The sequence below is a fragment of the Nothobranchius furzeri genome, chromosome 16 (genome assembly GCF_043380555.1).
Source record: "Nothobranchius furzeri strain GRZ-AD chromosome 16, NfurGRZ-RIMD1, whole genome shotgun sequence".
Taxonomy (NCBI): Eukaryota; Metazoa; Chordata; class Actinopteri; order Cyprinodontiformes; family Nothobranchiidae; genus Nothobranchius; species Nothobranchius furzeri.
The window spans coordinates 27,300,123-27,320,594 of record NC_091756.1 but is presented as its reverse complement, the minus strand read 5'-3'; the positions used below and the strand labels follow the sequence as shown (position 1 = coordinate 27,320,594).

General features: G+C 44.2%; 1 protein-coding gene across 2 annotated transcripts in view; it reads left to right on the top strand.

The window, feature by feature from the left end:
* snx29 (sorting nexin 29) overlaps positions 1 to 20,472 on the top strand; it is a 298,365-nt gene that overhangs the window by 50,761 nt on the left and 227,132 nt on the right. For both annotated transcript variants that reach the window (XM_015963689.3, XM_054749014.2), the window contains exon 14: positions 9,387 to 9,472. In XM_015963689.3, the coding sequence (XP_015819175.1) occupies positions 9,387 to 9,472 (86 nt within the window). The remainder of the gene's footprint in view (positions 1 to 9,386; positions 9,473 to 20,472) is intronic.

The window sequence follows — 20,472 nt, the reverse complement described above, 5'->3', positions numbered from 1 at the left end:
CCCAGCATCCTCCTTTCACACATCTCATGGTTCAAAGGGCGTCTGTTGTATTGTGTCTCCATGGAAAGAATGTCTGCCAATAAAGAAACATCATCAGCCCTGGGGCACAGGTATGTCTATGGTTTCCGACCCTGTGCCGGGGTGGTGGTCCACCTGTCTATCTCCACGTGGAGCTGTTTGGAAATCCTGGGGTGGCTCAGGGGACCCTGGGGACGGATCCAGGTTCTGGCTACTGCAGGATCGCTGAGGTGGTGGGCAGATGAAATTTGGAGAGGGGACAGTCAGAACCAAACTGGTCTTTCCCTTCAGCCTCCTGTCCCAGCCCTTGGTGAAGTGATTGTGGGAGACAGAAGAAGTAATAACAAAATGAAAACATAAATAGAAGCGGTCAGAATGAGTCTAAGGTGGTAATAGTTATTGACACCCTCAAGAAAAGCAGTTTGTTACGTCACAAATCCATTGGGCAGAGCACAAACTTCACTAGTCGAGAAGAAGCAGGATATTTATCAGTTTTCAACCGTACCTTACTTACACGTGGAGACCTGGCTTTGAATCCAGGCTGGGCCTTACAAGATGCTGGGTCAAATGTCATTTATAATTTTTTTACAGTTAAACAATAATACATATTACTGTGTGTACCGTATTAATGTACAGTAATGTTATAAATATTATACATTATAAATATTCTGGATGGGACGTACATGTTAAACGATGTAAAGCAGATGTCACCATAGAGTGCTACAGCACCCGGCACGCCTCCTCACCCTGAACAGAACTGCTCCATGTGTGGTTCGGGACTAGGTCCTGGGGAAAGGTCACACGAGTTAGCCTTACGCACGAGTTAGCCTTACGCCGCAAAGTTCTGGTGCAGCTCCAGGAAGATTCTTCTACTGCTAAGCAGGGAGCCAGCACACAACTCCAAAAGACAAAGCTGACAGATCTCTCCACTCCACCTGTCCAATTCTCTCCTTCACCTGCTGCATGGCGCTGCTATGTCCTCTCTGACTGGCTTGTTGGCAAGCGAGCTCGGTCCAGCATTCTTAACTAATTTGAAGAAATCTTTCCCTGCCTAAATTTGAACCTGGATGTCCTGCGTGTGTAAGTCAGGCACCTTACTAGAGTGTTCCTGTCTTCTGAGCCAACGGCTCCGCCCACAACCCACAGGTGAATTTTTAATAAGCTACTGCCACTATGTAGAAACTAAGTACTAGAAAATGACACAGGGTTTGTGATTTTGGCTAAAAATCATAGTATAAGGACCACTAGGAACTATTTAAACAGTTAAAAAAAAGATCATTGTGAGTGGGACTTTATCCAGATAGGGCTTTGTTGTATTGTATGGCTCATCATAGCAAACAAATATCAGCCCACCTGTCTAATTCCCGCTGGAGCGAGCCCGTTAAAGAAAAGCCTGACAGGTCCATCTCTGTCCCGGTTTGCTGAGGTGACGAGTTTCAGTTTACAGTTAAAGAGACTTTACGGAGTTTTGAATTTTTATGCTCGCAATTGCCCCCTCAGGCCAAAAGTGTAATGGCAGCTTCAATAGTAGGCTCGTGCAAGAGGCACGCATGCTGTACGTGCACACTCCTTAACGAAAATAACAGCTGAGATAGTCAGCTCCGTGTGTGTGTGTGTGTGTGTGTGTGTGTGTGTGTGTGTGTGTGTGTGTGTGTGTGTGTGTGTGTGTGTGTGCGTGCGTGTGTGTGTGTGTGGGGGGGGCGGAGGACAGAGGACAGGTGAACGCGCAGCTAATTAATTAAATAATTTGGTTCTGTACCTTTCTCTTCAGCACAGCCGACAAAGGTTTAAGATGGGTCAGTCCTCCTGCATGCTCTTGAAACATTATTCCAAAATGAAAGTTGAACCCACATCTTTTTTATCTGTGAATTAAATACCGTTCGGCGAGTCTCAAATAAAAAATTGGGCATCCTACTGTAAAAAAATATACCATTAATGTAAAAAAGAAACTCTAAATAAACTATGTTCACATCCAGAATCAAACCCGGGTCTCCTGCACGAAAGTCCGACGTCTTACTAGGCGAGCTAACACGCCAGTAACGTCACTTGTATCTGTACCATTTAAGAACGGTTCGGAGGGCTATGCCTGAGCGTGAACGCGCATGAAGCAGCCTGCTCGACCCGAGCAGCTCTCTTTTTCTGTGATTGTACAGAAAAACAGGCAATCACAGTAAAAATGCCAGGGCTCATTCTACAGGACCATGGCATTGCAGGAGAATGTATGAAGAAGAAATGTATTATTTCTATACATGTTTTGGCTGTCAAACTTCCATAATGCCCCTTTAAGTTGTTTAACAGCAGCACACAATTGGTGCACCATTAAGTACTTTGGCGAAAGTAACCTCTTAATAAGGGAAAGCAGTACCTCAGGAGGTAGAGCAGGTTGTCCACCAGTCGGAAGGTTGCAGGTTTGATCCTGGCTCCGACCAGAGAATGCTGCTGTTGTGTCCTTGGGCAAGACACTTAACCTGCCTTGCCTGTTGAAACCGTGGCAGACTTTAAACACTTAGGCTCATTGTTACAAATTCATGTGTGGCTCACTAGGAGTTTGAGGGCTTGCAACAAAAATGGGAGACAAGGCAGTGCATTTAGAAATAAGAATGGTATTTTTATTGGTCTACATAAACAACTCATTAAATGGCAAAACAAACTCAGGATTATTTCAGGGTAAAATCCAGAAAACCTAAACCAACTAAAGGATGACCACAAAGGAAAAAGGAAATAATAATAATAATAATCAAAACCCCAAAAAGGCTAGACAAGACCCCAAGGGTAGAATACCACCCTGTAGAGATAAACAAAAGATGTGGTTAAGGCACACACATCCAAACCACCAGTCACATTGGTAATACAAGTCTCTTCTTGAGCCCAGGCTATTTCCTGGTAGTCAGGCTGTTCCTCATGTTCAAGAGTCAAAGGGAGGGGGGCAGACTCGGCTTAAGTAAAACAGGAGAGCTGGGGGATCAGTAATAATAGGACTTAAGAAAATCACAAGTCACTCAGGAGGAAGACCTCAGTGAACAGAGAAGCGGCTTTAAAATGGACTCAGTGTAATCATCCATCCACAACGATCCAAGCACAGGTTTAGGATCGCACACCCAAACGCCAGGTTCTGGTTGCAGATCAGGAACAGGTCTTCTCACAGTTCGGCTTGGCTCAGCTGCACTTTGTGCTCAGTTGGGCTCCTCTGGATCCGTCGAGCTTAAGGTTTACACGATCCCCATCAGCTCTCCGCCCGCTCCTTGGCCGATCCCTCTCCAGCAGTCAGCCGAACTTTTTCCTCAGGCTCTTGTCCTCCTCTCGGCCTTTTAATGGCTCGCCGTTGGTCCACCTCTCTCGTCTCTCCCTCTGCAGTTTCTCGTACCCCACGCGCTATTATTCAAGGGCGGTCAAAATAGTTAGCAGACCACAAAAAACTATCCCCCTATTGGCTGCTGAAAGAATGAGGAACACTGCAAGGAACACTGTAGCAGACAACAGCCACCCACCCTTCTGTTTGTTTGAAACCTTGATCTCTGGAAGGCATTATCGAGTGCTTCTGGCAACCCAAAATATATATAGGAAGTCATATGTTCATTGGTACTGCAATGATCCTTAACCATTAGAGCCAAAGGAAAATTTCCACAAAGGTGGACAATAAAGTGCTATTCTATTCTATTCTATTATTATTTTATTTTATTTTATTCTATTTTGTTCTGTTCTATTGGCCAGTTTCAAGGAAGCTAAAGTGAAATGGATACAAACATTTGTTACAACTCAGAAAATATTGAGGCATGAAGCAGCCAGTTCGGACCGGGTTTTCTGCTCACTGGAGAGAAAGGACAAGAACATCTTTGTTTTGACTTAGCAGCTTGAGCTGATGTATGACCTGAGGAAAGTAGCTTCAACACAGGTTCACTACAAAACACAGAGGGTCATTATCCCTAAGAAGGATGTGGTTTTTGTCAGATTGCTTGAAATTGGATTTGAAAAAGGGTTGTTTTGTCAGAGTATTGTTTCTACTACAGGGCAGTCTGTGATTTAGGTTGTTCTGCTGCTGGAATACCAGGTGACTGTCATTGTTTACTTTCTCTCAGTAGTGACAGCTTGAACTTTGTCTCTCTTCACAACCTGATACTGGAACGAGAAATCTCTCCTACGTTTTATTAGTTATTATTTAAACTGTAGTTGGTGTACTTGGCTCATAAACATACAGGTAATTAAACATCATGTGATCGCGCTTTCCTCAAATAAAGATATTATATTTCTCTCTTAAGTTGATCAATCAATCAGTCAATCAATCAATCAATCAATCAATCAATCAATCAATCAATCAATACTTTCTTAATCCCAGAGGGAAATTAGAGTTTCAGTACACACAATTCAGAGATCAGACATACATGGGCAAGACACATGACAAGAATTGGTGACTGTGGTCATTCGCAACTCGTATCGCTCTACCTTAATAGAGATAAGAGGGTTTACATGAGGATTGGTTCAGGTGGAGGAAAAAAAGGCACTTCAGAGTTACCCTCCAGCAGGAGGGCAGCTTTGCTCTGCAAAACAAACACCAACAGATATGCAACAGACTTCAGACAACACAACATAACATGAGACTCCAATAGGAAGGCGGGGTGGGGGGGGGCTGGGATCCTGTTTCCCCCAGCGAGAGCAGCCATCTACGGCGCTTATCTACTGCACAGTCACACAGCATCTGTCTGCATTCCTTCATGGGGGTTTTATTTACTTGCCGCTCAAGGCTACCAGGGCGTCAGATTCAGACAACAAGAATTAGTTTGGGTCAGGCTGAGATAATTTTCCTCTCTGCCTTCAGTCTTTAAACTGATCATTTCCAGTCCTCCAGTGAAACCAATTTTGGGTTTTAAACCTGTCCATGCCGTCCGGTGAGTCTCTCCGAGACGACATCCATTTTGCGCACTAATACCGGTATCGCAGCTAGAACATTGTCCAGCTTACGATTCACCTCGAGTAATGACCCAGTCTGAGAAGTCTCCACACGGACGGTGCTTTCCGTGGGTGCGGGTCGCCCTCCAATCGCTCCCGTCTTCCCAAATTTCCAGAAAACCAGATAACCTCCCACTCCAATCAGGAGAAATCCAGTGATCATCAGGCCGAATATCTACAGCATCTGGATTCAGGCTGTTGTTGACACATGATTCCCAACCAGGATTTTCTGTTAAAGTGTTTGATTTATTCTTCCAGTGGTTGGTTTTAAATACATGTTGGTTTTCTAATTCCACAAAATGAACGTTTAAATTGTTTACATTGACAGAAATACGTTTCTATAGCAACAACCATTCTTTTATTATTTTACCAGCTGTAAGTCAATACCTGGACGGATCTGAGAGACAGATTTACCCAAACTTATCCTTCTGTCTAACCCAGTTAAGTGAATTTGTTGGAGCTGAAACAGAAAAGAACAGGGCTGGTTCTGAACCAAGCTGGTGGTTTCCTGGTCTTCATGATAGCACACCAGTTAATATTCAGGTTCTGTACCAAAAGGCAAGGCAGCTTTATTTGTATAGCACATTTCATACACAGAAGCAATTTAATGTGGTTTAAGAACATAAAACAGTAGATTTTAAAATAAAATGTAAATACACAAATAACATTAGATGTAAAAATAAGATAAAAAGGCAAAGTTAAAGTCAAACCCTGAAGTTGACTGGCAGCCAGTGAAGCTGGAGGAGAAGCGGGGTGATGTGGGTGTATTTGGAGGACTTGGTCAGAAGCCGAGCACAGGCATTCTGAACCACCTGTAGACGGTTCAGGGAGGTTCTGCTCAGACACGTGAAAAGAGAGTTACAGTAGTCTAAGCGTGAGGAGATGAAGGTGTGGAGAACTGTCTCGAGTTCAGAGCGGGACAGAATGGGACTCAGCTTTGCAATGTTCCTGAGATGGAAGAAGGAAGAGCGAACAAGAGAACTGAGAATCCAGGGTGAGAGCTGGGTCAAAGGTCACACCAAGATTCCTGATGGAGGGTTTGGTGTGAGAAGCAAGCTGACCAAGAGACTCTCTGACTTTGGGAACCAGGTTGTCTGGAGCACAGATGAGGATCTCAGTCTTATCTTCATTCAGCTGTAGAAATCTCCCAGCCATCCAGGTTTTGATAGAGTCTAAGCAGGTGTGTAACATCTGCAGCTTAGACATCTCATGGGGCTTAAAGGAGATGTACAGTTGGATGTCATCTGCGTAAAGATGGTAGGTGATTCCTTTAAAGGAGCTCAGGATGTGCTGAAGAGGGAGCAGATAGAGGAAGAAGAGCAGAGGCCCCAGCATAGATCCTTGTGGTACACCATGGGTAAGAGAGGTGGTGGAGGACCTAAACATGGAGATGGCCACAGAGAAGGAACGCTCAGAAAGATAAGAGGAGAACCACTCTAGAGCAGATCCTGATAGGCCTTCCCAGTCTCTCAGCCTCTCCACTAGCAGGTGATGGTCAACAGTGTCAAAGGCTGCAGTCAGGTCCAGCAGGACCAGAACAGAACAGTCCCCTGCATCACTGTGAGTCAGATATGCAACAGACGTTCGCTGTTTTAGTGGAATGAGCTCTATGTAGGAAAATAGTAGGCCAGATAAGTGGAAAAGGAAGGAGAGGGAAAAGAAGCTGAAGAATCAGAATGAGGAGAGAGGAAGAAGAGGAAAGGAAGATGAAAATGTGGGAGGAGGAAGAGAAACAAAAGCAGAAGAAACAAGGAGAAAGGGATGACGACAGAGGAGGGAGGAGGACAAAAATGGATGTAAGAGCAGATAAAATTGAGCGAAGAAGAAAAACTAAGAATAATGAGCTAAAAATGATGAAAGAAGGAGGAGAGGGATGGAAGAATATGTAGGAGACAAAATAGGAAGGAAATGAAGAAGAAGGCAAGAGGTTAAAGGAAAACAAAAAAGTAAAAAAAAGAAAGAGGAAAAAATAGAAAGAATGTAAAGGAAAAAAGAGAAGGAAACGGGAATGAGAGGTAGACGAATGATAGAGGAACAGGAGAAAGAAAGCGTTAATAACTGGGAAGGCTGGATGTTTTTCCAGACGAACTGTTGGGTAGAGAGGTAGAACGACTGGCGGAGCAGCTGATGAGAACCAGGTATTTTCAGCAGCTCCATCTGTTAGCTTAGCAACATAAATGTTGTTTGTTAAAAATAACAACAACAGTGGCAGAAATGTTTTTTGTAGCAGACACTCCAAATGTTAATATTTTGGAGTTGGAGTTGTTGTATATGGTATCTGTTACAAGCCCAGACCTTGTGGTCTACCTGTGGCTTTAAATTATCCACAGCAAACTCGCTGTCAGTGAAATGAGATGGTGCTGAACACATCTCTACAAGCGCTCACACAATCACACGTATTAGGTATAATTTAATCAGGCTGGGAGAGCGCTGGGGGGTGGGTGGTTCTGATAACGGTGCGGATAGCTCCGCTGAGAGCTTGTCGTGTGGATTCTGGAGGGCTCCTGCCGAGCGTCTCTTTTGTTACTGCTGAAAGGAGTTTGATAAGCAGGGCAGCAGATTTCAGCTGGAGAGAGAGTGGTTGGGTGGGGGGTGGTTTAAAGCAACAGCGGAGCAAGACAAAGGCTGTTAAATTTAACTGCCAAGGGCAGAAAGCTGCTCCGCGTCCATGATTGATTCAATCTTCAAGTCAATGAAGTTCAGCCAGTTGAGCCTTTTGTAAAGAGGCCGCTTCCGCCCGTGCTCCTTCATCAATATGTCTGTGTCCTAGCTCGCTGTCCGGCACACACATTTACATTCAAGTGCTCTTAAAATGCATTTGTGAGATATTGAACATTGAATTCTGGTTTTGGCCGTGGTCCCAGCGGAGGTTCAAATGCACCTGCTGCTTCTCTGAATACATGAAAGAGACTTTGAATCAGACTTTCATTACATAGAACTTTTATGTATTTGGCACAGTCATAAAAATATTTTCAGCCTGTGGACTTTTTTTTCTCCTTCCAAAAATGTTTGATTTTTCTTTGTAGCCATTTTACATTCAACAAAGTAACAAAGAGAATAGAGTCTTGAGCCAGAAAACGTCCATGTGGTTCTGCAAAACCTTTGCAGACACATTAATCACATGTTTACATACTTATGTAGTGCACACCAAAGTGGAGTTAATACACACAAATGACACAAATGGCCATGCAAAACGGTGAAGACTAACTTGTTTTTCTCAGAATGTTCTGTTATGAGTAGATGGAGTTAAATGAAATGAAACAAGCAGCCAAAATGAGTTTCCTCATTAAGGCTCAGCCTTAGAGAGAGCCCGAGGAGCTCGGACATTCAGAAAGACTCGGAGTAGAGTCGCTACTCCTCTTCATCGGGAGGATCTAAGAGCCTCCTGGACATCTCACAGAGGAGGTGTTTTAGGTTGGCATGCACCGATACCCATACCAGTATCGGTATCAGTAAAAGTTAACTGATAACAGGAACCAATACCAATGCAGTTGCTTGAAAGTGGCTTCACTGTAACTTGTCATTTCTGTCCACTTAATATTTTAGTTTTGTTATGATTTCAATTCATATATATATTTTATCTTTTATATGCCTCACAGCATTTTCCTGTTGAAAGCAGAGAAGAAAATAAAACCTGTATTCCAATTCATTGCATTTTTTTTGTGTGGTAGAAGTATCGGTATCGACAAGTACTCAGATCCAAGTATCGGTATCGTATCGGATAGGAAAAAAGTGGTATCATTGCATCCCTAGTTTTAGGCATCCTGCCAGCAGGAGGCCCTCTGGTCCACCCATGACACGCTAGTGGGATTAAATCTCCAGTTTCATCAGTTCAGAATAAACGTGTGAAGTGCCAATTTTTAAAAGTGTAGTTGATGTTTATGAGGTCTTTGACAGTCACCAGTTTGTTGTTGTTTCATTCCCTAATTCTGTAAATGACTTTCTTTGCAACTAAGTGTCTAAAAGTAATGAAAGCCACAAATATGTCAGGAAATGTTATCTGCAGTATGTTGTACTGCTGTGCCTACCACCTGTTTGCTTGCTGCTTGGATCCACATGCAGAGGTTAACTACGAGTCGTCACGTTACCTTCTAGATCCAAAGCTCTCAGACGTCAGACATCTGAATTAGAGTCCAAATGTTTTTATTTTCATCACTTCACAGGTGGCGGGATGTCACGAGAAGATTCGTACGCCCAAAACCTGCTGTTGGAATACAGCGTAAACAGCTGGCTCAATACTGCTTTTACACTTGTTGGATAGAAAATGTACCGCTTGTGAACTTGTTTCTGGGAATAAAGCTTCACTTGTAACCAGGCCATCTCTGAAGGCAGAAATTACATCTGGGCTGTTTAATAAAAGAAGAAAAAGAATGTATGGTTATTATGTAGACCCCTTAAAATTGAACTTTGGGTTTATTTTTCAGAGAAAATGAAGTCCTGAAGGTCCAGCTGAAGAAATATGTTGGTGCAGTTCAGATGCTGAAAAGAGAAGGGAGCCAAGGCAGTGATGGTAAGTGATGGTCCATTTTATGACTAAAAATAAAATTTTATGGCCTCTAATTAGAATATTAGAGAAATAAAGCTTTTTTTTCATGCTTGAAAAACGTCAAACATTTTCTCTTTTACCGCTCTTTGACTCGCCCTTCGTTGCAGTTTTCCTTTTAGAAAGGATTTGATGACTTTGACGTTGTTTTCCCCATTGCCAGGGGATGGAACCAGTGTTTGGTGTACCAAGATAAGCCCCTGCGTTTAAAAGGAAAAAAATGAACACAGCAGATTATAGAGGGCCTCATAATAGTTAATTGCATTCTGGTGGATAGAGGGCGAGAGCGGTTATCTTTGACGCTTGAAGGGTTTATGTGTTTGTGAAGTTTTTTTTAATGTTTTTGTGAGACAGAGAGGTAATGAGCTTTGTGGACCTTTGTCATAGTAATCCATTTATGATGTGTTTCTTTTCATGTCCATCAATCGTTTTAATAATGCGCTACAAGGGCTGCTCATAACACTCGTGAGGAAAAGCAGGTTTGGTGACTGGTTTGAAGAAACTGGGGTAATACCATTTTTGGGTAAAAAAGCCAGCCGATCTTAGAAAACAAAATGGCTGTAAAGCATTTAATTTTAAATAAACTGAGTTCAAATTTGTTGTGGAAGGAGTTTAATCATCACCATTTCATGCTCACGCCTTAATTTATTTTTTTTTTCCATAAATTTAACATTAGGAAGTTTTAACAATGCTATAATATTTCATACTCTTTTAATTTTTAATTTTTTAAACTTTTTTATTGTTTTTGAATGCTTTTTAATTCCGACCAGACACGGAGACAGAGGTGATAGAGAAAGGAAGAGACAAAAGATGGGGGGGGGGGGGGGGGGGGGGGGGTCTTAGCCAACAGGCTGCAATATATACCAAGATGGTTGCAAGATAACCCATTAGATGAGTCTTGGTTAGACATATAACAGACACTTTGCAATACGATAGAGCTTTCAGACTTACCATTTATTGGCTTAAGCATAAGAAAACATGAAGGCTTCAAAAGTATTAGTATCAGCACCTCTCTGACAGCATGGTGGGAGTATCTTAAAATGACAAGAGTCTTCACTAGTACCATGCAGACGCACACCTATCTGGAATAATCCTGATATTTAGCAAAATAATAAAATGATGATCCTTCCGGACTGGAAAAATAAAGGAATCCTATACCTGGAACACATATAGGAAGGATTGGACTTCATCCCATTTAATAGAATAGTCTGCCAATTTGGAATAGATAAGAAAAGCTTTTTAGAATACCACCAAATTAAATCTGTAGTCAAACAAAAATTTAAGCTCAATAAAATAGAATTACAAACACCACTAAGGGTATTAGACTTCTATAATCTCAACCCCCCCCCCCCCCCCCCCAAAACTACTGTCTATAAAGTATATAAGACACTGTCCAAGATAGACGATAGAATATCAATCCCTATTGAAAAATGGGAGGTGGATCTATCAGTCAGCTTTGACCAGATCTTCTGGTCCCAAGCTTGTTTTAAAACTTTTAAAATGATCAGACACCCCAATTTACAATTAATTCAGTACAAAATTCTACACAGAGTACACTATACAAGTCATCGGATGTTCAAGATGGGGTTTGTGTCGTCTGACACCTTTACACACTGCACAAACAATGTTCCTGACAATTACATTCATGCACTGTGGTCCTGTCCACCTGTCCAGGAATTTTGGGGTCGAGGGTGTGAAGACCTGTCAAAGTCTCTGAAATGTCATATCCCAACAACCCCCTCTCTTTGTTTACTGGGAAACCTGGACAATGTCCCGATTGAAACATCTTTGGTTCATGTGGTTCTGACTGCCATATGCATCGCTAAGAAAATTATCCTCTTGAATTGGAAAAATAGAGAAACTCTCTGCATTAACCAGTATAGAAATCTTTTTTTTAGATCATATTACACTTGATTTAGCCTCTGCTTCCACTTCAAATCAATCTCTCTGGGCTCCTTTGATCGGTTCCATCACATAGCGAGGATGGGGGACCGTTGATGTTGTCCTGCGGGATGATGTGGGTGGGGGGGTGGGGGGTCTGAGTTTGGAGTATCCGGATCTTCCCTGGAGGTGGGTTCACTGGGGGTGTCTGGGACTGGGGGGCCATTGCCCCCCTCTGGAGGTGCTTGGGTTGCCTCGGGGGTGGACTTCTGGTGGTTGTGAGTGGGGCCCCTTGGAGGTCTTGGCGGCGGCCATGGGTCACTGCCTGGCAGCTGCATTGCCCCTGGGCAGGTCTGGATGGGGGCCTGGGAGCTCAGGGTTTGGGGGTGGCCGGCCCCATGTGGGGATCTGAGCGGGACCTTGGGGGTCCGGTCCTGACATATATGCTGCCGGGAAGAAGGCAGGAACATGCAGCAGTGCCTGGCCCGGGTTCAGGGGCCTCAGGTAGACCTTGGCTCCTCTGCTGTCCCATCACAGGGGAGGGGGAGGTCCAGGAGGGGGAGGACCCAACCTTAACTGGATGTCCCATGTCTTATATATTCTGGAAGTTGTGCAAATGCAGGGATGGGCATAGATATTCTGCTGGGGTGGGGCTGGGTTGGTGCCCTCAGACTCCGTGAGGCTCTGTAATGCTGCTGCTTTGGGCCCTGGCAGGATGTGCTGGGGTCTCCATGCCCTGGGTGGCAATTTGACAACAGAGGTGCCTATTGGGGCCAGTAGGGGAGCTGGCTCCCTGGAGGGCTAAGCCCAACCAGCCATTCCTCCCCATCTCCACATATTTCTCTCCTCCTGCTCCCTCACATCATCACACAAACATACACATAGGACCTTGGGGGGTGGACAAGTCAGGGAGTGCGGGCATGGACCCCCTTTCCGCATTCCTGTGGCAACCTGCCCCCCAATTTTATTTGCACCTTATACACTTCCACCGATGACATTCCACGCAAACACACACTTAGGGCCTTGGGAGTGAGCACATTCAACGGCACTTGGCAAGGGGATGTCTCAGCCTCCTCCCGGGTGCCGGTGCCCACTTCCAATTTTAAACTGCACTTAGACACCGAGGGCTGTGGGTGCAAGTGGGGTGGTGCGGTGGCATCAGCTGGCCAGACAATGCCCGCACTGCCCGCTCACCTCAGCCATGGAATACACCTCATGAACACACAACACCATATTGGAGCAGGTGGAGGGAGACTAGGGGTCTTAGCCACCTCTGTTGTTGCTTGGCTTCTTGGGGCTGGAGGCTAGGAGGGAGATCTGGCCATCTGGTTGGGGTCTGGGGTGGTGGGTTGCTGTGCTCAGCGCTGGGCGGGGGAGCCTGCTCATCAGCACCCCAGCAGAAAGGATCAAACTCTGGTAACCGGTGATGGTTGTACCCAATGTGCAGCAGTACCGGGACCAGAGTGAATGGGGTGTGTATGGGGAGCATGAGTGGGTGTCCGGCGTGCATTTTTGTAAGTCTTGGGTTGTATGTGCATGTGTGAGCATGAGGGAGGGAGTGTGTGACTGTGTTTGTGTATGACTGTATATGTCAGGTGGGGCCTTTGACTCCTCCCTTCTCCTGGGACTTCTTTTGATGATATAGATCTTCGTCCCCCCTACTCCTGCCACACCTGGTGTGGGGTGTGGTGCCTTGGTCTGCCTGAGTGTCCGTGGCTCCCGGGTCAGGGGGTTTAAGATTTTTGGCATCTGCCTGATCAATCCCGGTGGCTGCCTGGTGGGGTCTGGGTCCCTGGGCTCTGCTGGGTCCACGGCAGGGGTGGTCGCCCCTGGGTCCCGGGTCGCTGGGTCCCGGGCTCGGCCGGCTAGGGGGTGGGAGGCTGCGGGCGGGCCTGTGGGCTTGTCGCCGATATCTCCTAGGACTCAGCCGGCTGCTAGTTGTGGCCCTTCGGGGCGATCCTCTGCGCCTCTCGAGAGGAGTGAGGGCTTTTCTGTTGCAGTCTCCCTGGAGTTCCTTTGCTCTGGGGCAACTCCTGGATCTCTGGGACTTGGAGCTCCCCCCGTCTCCTTTCACATGTTTAGGGGGCAGATCTGTGTTCCCTCACACTCTCTATTAGATGCTCCTAAAGAGAAACCTTACATAAACAAGTGTGTGTACACACACAGGTGCTCACATGGTGCTCCCATAAGAATGGACTTGGGCATGTTCAATACAGGTCTTAAGGCTATGGTGGGCACTTAATGCACTGTGATTTATTATCGTGTGATTGTTCAGTTAAACAATGTTGATTATATATTTCTTCATCAAGTTGACGCAGTGATAGCTTGATCTTGTTGTATTGTTGTTGTGTCCCAGTTTTTTTTGTTCTTTTGCTTTTTTTCTTGTCTCTTTCTGCAGGTCTAGAAGCAGACTCTTGTTCATTATTGTTTATTTTTGTGGAACCCCCCACCCCCTTCCCCCCTCTCTCCCCACCTTTTGTCTTTTCCTTTCTTTTTCACCTCTGACTCCGTGTCTGGTTGGAATTACAAAGCATTCAAAAACAATAACAATAAAGTTTTAAGTATCAGGCGTGACATTAAAAGCAGATGCTTTGATGCTCCACCTGAGAGTAAATCTGTAAGGCTTGTTACCAGCATTCAGACATCAATTCTGTTTGCTTCACAGCCAGACAGGACACAGAAAAAAAAAAATCTACAAAGCTGCGGAAAACCACTGATCTGTTTGAGCTCATGAACCAGCTCCACCCACTGGAACAGCGGGATGTAGAACGACGTATGTCGTATTGTTTAGATTGATTTTCTTTGAAAGCTGATTAAGTTTTCGCTGATATAAAAGATTGTTTTTGTTTTTTGTCTTTTTATATATATATTTTATTGTTTATTCTTAAGTAAACTATATTTAAAGCGAGCAGAGATTTTAAGATTTTATATTTCAATGCCTGTTTTATTGAGTTCTGCTCTCCACTAATGCTTGAAAGTTTTAAATTTAAAACTAACCTCTATTATTAATCCAGAACGGTTGTATAATATAATAAACCATCAAATAAAAACTAATCACCTCCTGATATCTTTGAATATCACTTAAAATTACCAGAGGGCATTAAAAACTGACAAAAATGGGTATTTGTTTTATATCATGATTGATATTGATGTCGACTGATATGAAAATTTATATTGTGATTACACTTTTTTCCATATTGCCCAGCCCTACATTTAACCACATTTTCACTCAGTCAGGTTTAAGACCGTAGTGGACAACTCATCCTCCCCGGCCTTCATCCCTGAGGGACTGAGCATGACACTTTGGGACAGCATGTTGTTAGAAACAAATGAAACTGTCTTTTTTGGGCATATCTTGTTACCAGCTGGACACTCTGTGCTCACTCAGTCCTGATCCCTAGGTAACCCCATTGGCCTTACAAGCAGACCTTATTCTGAAGTAAAAAACGAAAAACAAACAATGTCCATCAATATTATATTTTAACATAAATTCTTCAATAACTTGAATAACTTTCAGTGTTGTAATACCTTTACTGTTCCAGTTCTTATTTGAAAATGGTCTTCCCCCTGACAAGAGAAAGTTATTGTTCCATAAAGGATAGGATGGATACCACAGATGTGGTTGCAGCTGAGAAGCATCCACAACATATATGCATGAGATAGTGTCCGACCACAAAGCCCGGTGTCAAAAAAGCAGAAGTTGTATCAGGGAGTCTTAGGCCGTATATAGGCAGTCAGACCATGACAGTAATGTTGTGTAATTATGTCCTTTTCACTAAAGATTACGCAATGGTGGCATAAAGGGGTATTGGGGCGGTCTCTGCACTGTCACATACTCCTGTTTATCTTGGTTATAATGCGGGTTTTTATTGCGATCAAAGCTGCGATCACTGAGTTTTTTAACAAGCCACTCCTAAAGGTATCTGTCCCCCACAGTCCCCGTGCAGTCTCTGGTGATCTGACCTCCAGCTCTGACGCAGAGAAGGTCCAGGAGCTTTGCATTTCTCCAGATTATCATCTCAGTTCATTCTTCTGTTTACAAAAGCAAAACTTGCAGCCCATTTTTACTTTCATTTTCAGTATAGTTGCTGGCCTGAGCTCGGCAGTATTTCCCCACATGATCATGCCACCTCCATCTGTTGCTCCAAGGTACAGTCGCCATTGGGCTGCGTGGTGGCACAGTTGTTAGCACTGTTGCCTCGCAGCAAGAAGGTTGCAGGTTTGAAACTCGGCTGGGGCCTTTTTGTGTGGAGTTGCATGTTCTTCGCATGCATGCGTGGGTTTCCTCCAGGTACTCTGGTTTTCACCACAGATTTCAACATGCCCTATAGGTTAACAATTGTATGTCACTTTGGATAAAAGCATCTGGCAAATAAATAAACATAAACATTTAAAAGACAGACAATTACCACAATATTACTACCAAGTGAAGCTGAACAAATGTCGCAAAATTTGTTGTGATATTATGCTGATTTGCCAGCACTGTGCATCTTGTAAAAAAGGGCTAAAGTATTTTCAATGTTTGATCAAAATGGCAACATAAGCCTATCTTTGTTTAAACTTCTATCATCAAAGTCCCATTATTCGTCACACACTGGTGAAATTACATCTCCACATTTGACCCATCCACTGGGGGAGCAGTGAGCTGCAGACACGGCCGCACTCGGGAACTCTTTAGTGGTTTAATCCCTACAACCCAACCTCTTAATGCTGAGTGTTTTAAAAATGGAATTTCATGCATACATCTATCCTAAGTGTGAATTGTGTATACTATTTCAGTTTTTACACCTTGTATTATTTTTTTGTTTTACACCACTTACTTTAAAATAATTAAACAATGTCCAGTTGCATATTTCGTAATCCTCATACTCATATAGTGTTTACGTTTTGTTGCTTAAACACGCGTTCTCACACAATCTTAAAAAGTGACACATAGTAATGCAGGTCTTCTAACTTTATCCGTACATCAGCCCTCTACCCACTACAGATACAATTTGTATGGTTTAATAACAGTTTTTTTTAAATGTAATGTAAAAACAAAATTAATTATTCACACAATCAGAGTCAAATATAATCAGTAGTGTTAACCGCTCTCCACTTGGTATTCCAGAGCAGACGTGTTGGAGTTGGGCCAACAGCAGCGTGATGTTTAAAACACGACGGTAGCTTCTCGTTTCCTCTCTGGTGCCTGATTACCGTGTTTGGCCCTTCAGACACGACAGCACCCGCTGGCCCCGCTGAACCCGGCAGAGACGGTGTGGACTTGACAGTAACTGTGTAAAATGTGTGCGCATTGTGGAGAATTCACCGTCACTCAGGTCACCGCAGACAGGCTTTGACAAATCTGTTTGTTTCCTGGCTTTTTCCCCCTGTTAGAGCTTGTTGTCGGCGCCTGTTTGTTTCCCTTTGCGTCGTGTTTTACTGCAGTCATTATCCCACTAGCTTGTGTTGACTTTTCATTCACTCGTCATTTGTACCTTTTCTGTTGCCTTCCACCCGCACTCCCCCCGTCCCGACAGGCGTAGTAATTCCCCCTCCTCAGCGGCGTCTAAACGATTTCATCCTCCCTCTCCTCTGTCTTCTCCTGCTAATGATGCGCCTCATTCCGTCGTCCTTTGATGTTAGTCGGCTGGTGTACACGTGTGTGTGCTCGGAGGAGAGAAATAATGTGCGAGCTGTTAACGGTGAGCAGAAAGACATGGGGGGGCAGAGGGCAAACTGATATACAAGCACCTCTTTTGCTTTGTTGTCAGCATGCTTCCCTACGATCGATGTGCTGTCTTTTTGAACCCCCCCCCCTGTTTATGACAGCGCTGCAGATGTGATCTCCCGTACACTCCTCAGGCGCTGTCAGAACCACTGACAACACACAAAAGATGCGTTTCTTTTCCTTCCATTTGAGAGAAGTGATAATTACCGTTTCTGTGTGCGATAGCGTCTATCTGCGTTTGTTTGGGGGATGCCCCCTCTCTGCTTACACTTGCATATGAGGCAGCAGTGAGCTTTTGTTCCTGTTTGTTCTTTTTATGAATTTTGATTGCTATTCATATTACATGCTGGAGTCCCATTAGAACATCTGCCGATGCTCTCATGAACATTATCTGTCACATTAGCATAGCTGCCTTCTTGGTCAAATGCGAAAGAGAGTTTACTTATGGATAGGTGGTTGAATGGTGTGGATAGGTGGTTGAATGAGGTTTTCATTTGCAGGTGAGTGACTTTGGTAATATTTATGCATGTGTGACATTAAAACAATCCCTGAGCAGAACCCCTGAGGACTTGTCCTCAGTCATGTGTAGCAGGGAGATAAAAGGAATCCTCACAGGAAACATCTTGAGCTCTTAGATGCTTGGAAGGTTGTTCAAATACACTTGGTCCATAAATATTTGGAAAAAAAATCAACAATTTTCAGTTTTGTATATTACTAGCCTGGCAAGCCATATGTGAGTATATAGTTTGGCCACGGTCCATTGACGGCTCTCAGTTGTGGGGCGGGATCTACGGTTGTCTCTCAAACTGTGTCCACATGCTATTGGATAACAAACAATGTGATGTACTCACAGCTAATAATGTCAGTCAATGGGGTAGTCTGCCATTACAGCATGGAAGAACCATACAAAACATAGGGTGTTTCTCAATGTCAAGGAACCTTGCCTTGATGTCTTGGCTCCGCCCCGGTTGCCTTGGAGATACATCATCAGGAGCCGCCAAGACGTGTTCCAATCGGTTCCAATGTTCATGTTCTACCGAGGCATGTGTTCTCCGTTTGTTAGCCGTTTAGCTAGCTGAGCAAGGACACACGGGAGGTGTCTTGTAGCCTAGCCTTGGTCAAAAATTACCCACAATACATCGTGGTATTTCCAAAAAGACGGCAGATCAGACGCTGACAGCTACTTTGGGGACAATTTTCAAGTTTAAAAGTAAGTCAGCTAATTTAAAATGTTTTTTTTTAGTTCCAAAGAAGTTATCTATGGTTAGTTAGTTGCTTATTAGTTGCAGCTTCGGTGGCTAGCGGGTAGTAACTTGCTTATATATTTAATTCAATAAACATATACACAATTTAAAAAGTAAAAGGCTTGTTATGTATTTATTCAATTCAATTCAGTTCAAAAATACTTTATTAATCCCAGAGGGAAATTGATTGCTGTAGTAGCTCAGAATAATAATAATAATCAAGTCATCAAAGAGTTATTGTATATTACAATGGCTGTTGGCAGGAAGGACCTCCAGTAGCGGTCAGTGTTGCAGCGAAACTGAAGAAGCCTCTGACTGAAGACACTTTTCCGTTGTCGGACAGTCTTGTGAAGAGAATGCTCAGGGTTGTCCATAATTTTCTTGATTCTCTGGAGAATCCTTCTTTGCATTATCTCCTCTAGTGGTTCCACAGTCGTCCCCAGAACAGAACCAGCCTTTTTTATTAGGCTGTTGAGCCTCTTCAGGTCCCTGCTTCTGATGCTGCTACCCCAACAGACGATGGCTGAAGAGATCACACTCTCAACAACAGACTTGTAGAAGATCTGCAGCATCTTGCTACAGACATTGAAGGACCTAAGCATCCTCAAGAAGTGCAGTCTGTTGTGCCCCTTCTTGTAAACGGCTTCGCTGTTCTTTCTCCAGTCCAGTCTGTTGTCCAGGTGAACTCTAAGGTATTTGTATTCCTCAACCACCTCCACTTCTTCTCCCATGATGGAAACAGTGCTTGACTCCACCCTATTTATTCTGAAGTCTAAAATCATCTCCTTTGTTTTGTTCACATTCAAGGTCAGATGACTGTTTCCACACCATGCCACAATGCGCCCCACCAGCTCTTTGTACTCAGCTTCCTGTCCATCTCTGATACATCCGACAACTGCAGAGTCATCTGAGTATTTCTGTAGATGACAGGTCTCTGATTTGTACTGGAAGTCTGAGGTGTACAGGGTGAAAAGGAATGGTGAGAGTACAGTCCCCTGTGGTGCTCCAATGTTACTGATCGCCTGGTTTGATGTGCAGTTCTTCAGCCTCACAAACTATGGTCTGTTTGTCAGGTAGTCTTTAATCCAGGCGATAGTTGAAGCCCTTACCTGTGTCTTCTGGAGTTTCTGTCAAAGTACATCAGGCTGGATTGTGTTAAATGCACTGGAGAAATCAAAGAACATGACCCTCACAGTGCTGCCTGCTTTGTCCAGATGACAGTGGGTTGGTTGAAGCAGCTGGATGAAGCATCTTCAACTCCAACTCCATGGTGATAAGCAAACTGCAGCGGGTCCTGATATGTCCTAGTTTGCTTATTCAGGTGGACCAACAGGAGTCTCTCCAGGACCTTCATGATGTGGGATGTCAGGGCAACCGGTCTGTAGTCGTCATTGACTGATGGGCGAGTTTTCTTTGGAACTGGAACAAGGCAGGATGTCTTCCACAGGACTGGAACCTTCTCCTGGGCCAGGCTGAGGTTGAAGAGGTGCTGCAGAATCCCACAGAGCTGCTCTGCACAGGCCTTCAGTACTCTGGGGCTGACACCATCTGGACCTGCAGCCTTGTTTCTGTTCAGTCTCTCCAGCTGCCTCTTCACCTGACTTCTAGAGACAGATAGTTGGGAGGGGGAGGTAAATGGGGCAGCAGCATCTCATGACTTGGTTGAAGACAGATTTATAGAACCAGAAGAGTCCATGACTGCGTTAGAGGACAAAAGAGCTGGTGTGTGACAGGAAAATGTTGGATCAGAGGAGGATGGGTTGTCTGATTGGCTGGGGACCTGCGAGGAGGATGCTTATTTTGAAACTAATACGTACAAAATATAACGTTGTCTCCCGTGTCACGTGATGTTACGTGACCGCCGTGGAAGCCACGGTCACGTGATACAAGTCTGTTCCATTTAACTGTTTTCTTTGACCAAGGAAGGACAGTGTCCTCGTAAGCAAGGAGCCTGGCCTCGCAAGACATCGCCTCGCAAGGCAAGGCGCCTTGACATTGAGAAACACCCTCAAACATAATACATTGTTTTTCTAAGTAAGCACGCTGTGATTGGCCAGCCATAATACTGGCCGGGGCTGCATAGGTTCCAGTGGAGCATTGCTAGACTGTCATGCAAAGCTAAATTATTTTGT